Here is a 2120-nt window from a genome sequence, read left to right on the forward strand (position 1 = left end):
TCATTCTCTCTTATGACACTGAATCTCAGGGAATGCCTGTTATTATCTACATCCTGATACACATTACCTGCCCTCCAAGACTTCCATGAGATACCTCATGAGTCTAAAACCTTTACATTCTACATGATTGAAGGAAGTGGCAAGAGAGATAGACTAGCCATTACTGAGCTGGAAGGTAGACAGGAACTAGGAGCCCATGAATCTAAGAAGCCCTTCAAAGCTGGAAAAGAAAAAAGAAAAACAAACAACAACATAAAACCACAAGGAAACAGACTATCTACTACAACCTCCAAAGAAGACAGACTCAGCTAGACACCTTGATGTCAGCCTGATGACATCCATTTTATGCTTCTGGCTCCAAGAACTGCAAGTCGATGAATTTGTGCTTTAAGTTGATAGTGCAGCGGTGATAAGAAACTACTCATTCAGTACCATCTTCCTTACAGGTGATGCTTAGAGACAAGTTGTTCAAGGTGTCTGTCTGGAGGTAGAGGGTGAGGAATAGGCAAAATGTCAAGATTCTATGTGAATTTCTAAAGGCAGAAGCAATCGACTGTAAGGAAATCTTGGAAACTGCCCATTTTTGTGTGCAAGCACATATACTCTTTTTCTTTTTACACAGAGTTTAGGACATTCAGACTCTCAAAAAGATCTCACAAGCAAGGATAAGACCCTTCACAGGCAATTCCCCCCAGTCCTAAGCTTTTAACAGATTCCTAAGCATCACCTGAGTCAGCGTTTCTGCTAAGCGTAAGAAAGTTCAATTTTAACAAATGCGGATGAGGACAGGACAGAGAAAATAGTATATACTACATTGTTAAAGGACACTTTCAAGGGGACATTTATTAAACCTTATACCAAAAATGACTTAGGTAAATTGTGCCCATTACCCATGCTTTAGGAACCCCAAAGCTCCCATTTTACTATATAAGCTGTTTTGTTTTGTTTTCTGGGCCTCAGACAGCTTAGAAAGTGTGGACAATGCCTATTGCACCTGAGGGTGCTAAGAACGATGGACTTACACGTCTAATAATTCTGAAAAATGTCGTCTCTGACCCTCTAAACCCCAGCCCATACTCACACATGTAAGAAAGGCCTGCCAGTTGATACACTGCATGTTAAATAACGGAAGGACAGTGTGCATACCTCCAAGTGCAATACCATTACTTAAGAGCAATTTCATGCAGGAGAATGTATGAATGTCATGCTACATGTTTTACATGAAACATTCTGGTCATGTCTGTGATTCTGTATTTCTAAATTAAGTCTTGTACGCTGCAAAGGAGCCATTAAGTGGAGCTAAGATTTAAGGTTTCCCAATAAGGACAGGCCCTTTTTGAATGAATAAGGATGGGTAACAGTGTATGGTCATCTTTATTACATTAGAGATGAATGATAAAACTAAAGGAATCTGACATGTGACTGAAAAGGGTCTAAAACAGAGGATTTAGGACAGACCCCCATCTCAGTAATATCTAAACAACTCAAATTCCAAAGCAAGGTCACAGAGAAGCCATATAGCCCTGGAGGCCAGGGACCGAAGTCAAGCTCTCCCAAATCGGAAGACGGCCCTTTGCGGCAAGCTATAGGCTAAGTCAGAAGACCCGTTCTTGGGGAAGGTTGAAGGCAACGGCACTTACACTCACAAAAGCGGGTCCCCATACAAGAACACCCCTGATTCAGGCCCATTGCTCAGCTAAAGAGAGAAGCTCAACGAGCGCCAGCCACTCACCCTGCAGCAGCTGAGTGCCATGAAACCACCTCCAGCTCGCTCCACGGCCGACAGGCCACGCAGCAGCACCCTGAGCCAGGCCCAGGCTTCGACGGCTGCCGAAGCCCAGGAGGTAACGTAGCAGCGGCAGGTCACAGCGTAGCCTCCAGGAGGCCGCCATCTTCCCGGCCTTCTCCGGGACTGCTTACGGCGCAGACTGACCGGCGGCCTCAAGGCCCGCCCAGGCCCCGCCTTGCAGGTGCTAGCCCCGCCCACAATGCACGCTCCGCACCTTAGGACTCCAAGACCAACCCTTCTAGCACCGCCTCCAACCTTCATGGCACGCCCGCTAGCTGGTCTGCGCCGGCGCAGGTTCTCCCAATGGGAGGGGCCCTCCAACTCTCGCTGT

The 2120-nt window shown here is 46.5% G+C and overlaps 1 protein-coding gene across 2 annotated transcripts in view; it reads right to left on the reverse strand.

Annotated features, from left to right (window-relative positions):
• Positions 1-2022, reverse strand: part of Pdhx (pyruvate dehydrogenase complex component X) — a 68087-nt gene extending 66065 nt beyond the window's left edge. Inside the window, exon 1 of one of the 2 annotated variants that reach the window (XM_040745931.1) lies at positions 2004-2022. Coding sequence is in view for 1 of the 2 variants with exons in the window: in XM_005064855.4 (XP_005064912.1) it covers positions 1733-1892 (160 nt within the window). In the remaining variant the exon portion in view is untranslated. Of the gene's footprint in view, positions 1-1732; positions 1966-2003 lie in introns of those variants that run through there. The other variant, XM_005064855.4, reaches the window with a different exon arrangement.
• Positions 2023-2120: the final 98 nt, after the last annotated feature.

This window comes from Mesocricetus auratus, unplaced genomic scaffold, assembly GCF_017639785.1.
Source record: "Mesocricetus auratus isolate SY011 unplaced genomic scaffold, BCM_Maur_2.0 Super-Scaffold_100004, whole genome shotgun sequence".
Classification (NCBI taxonomy): domain Eukaryota; kingdom Metazoa; phylum Chordata; class Mammalia; order Rodentia; family Cricetidae; genus Mesocricetus; species Mesocricetus auratus.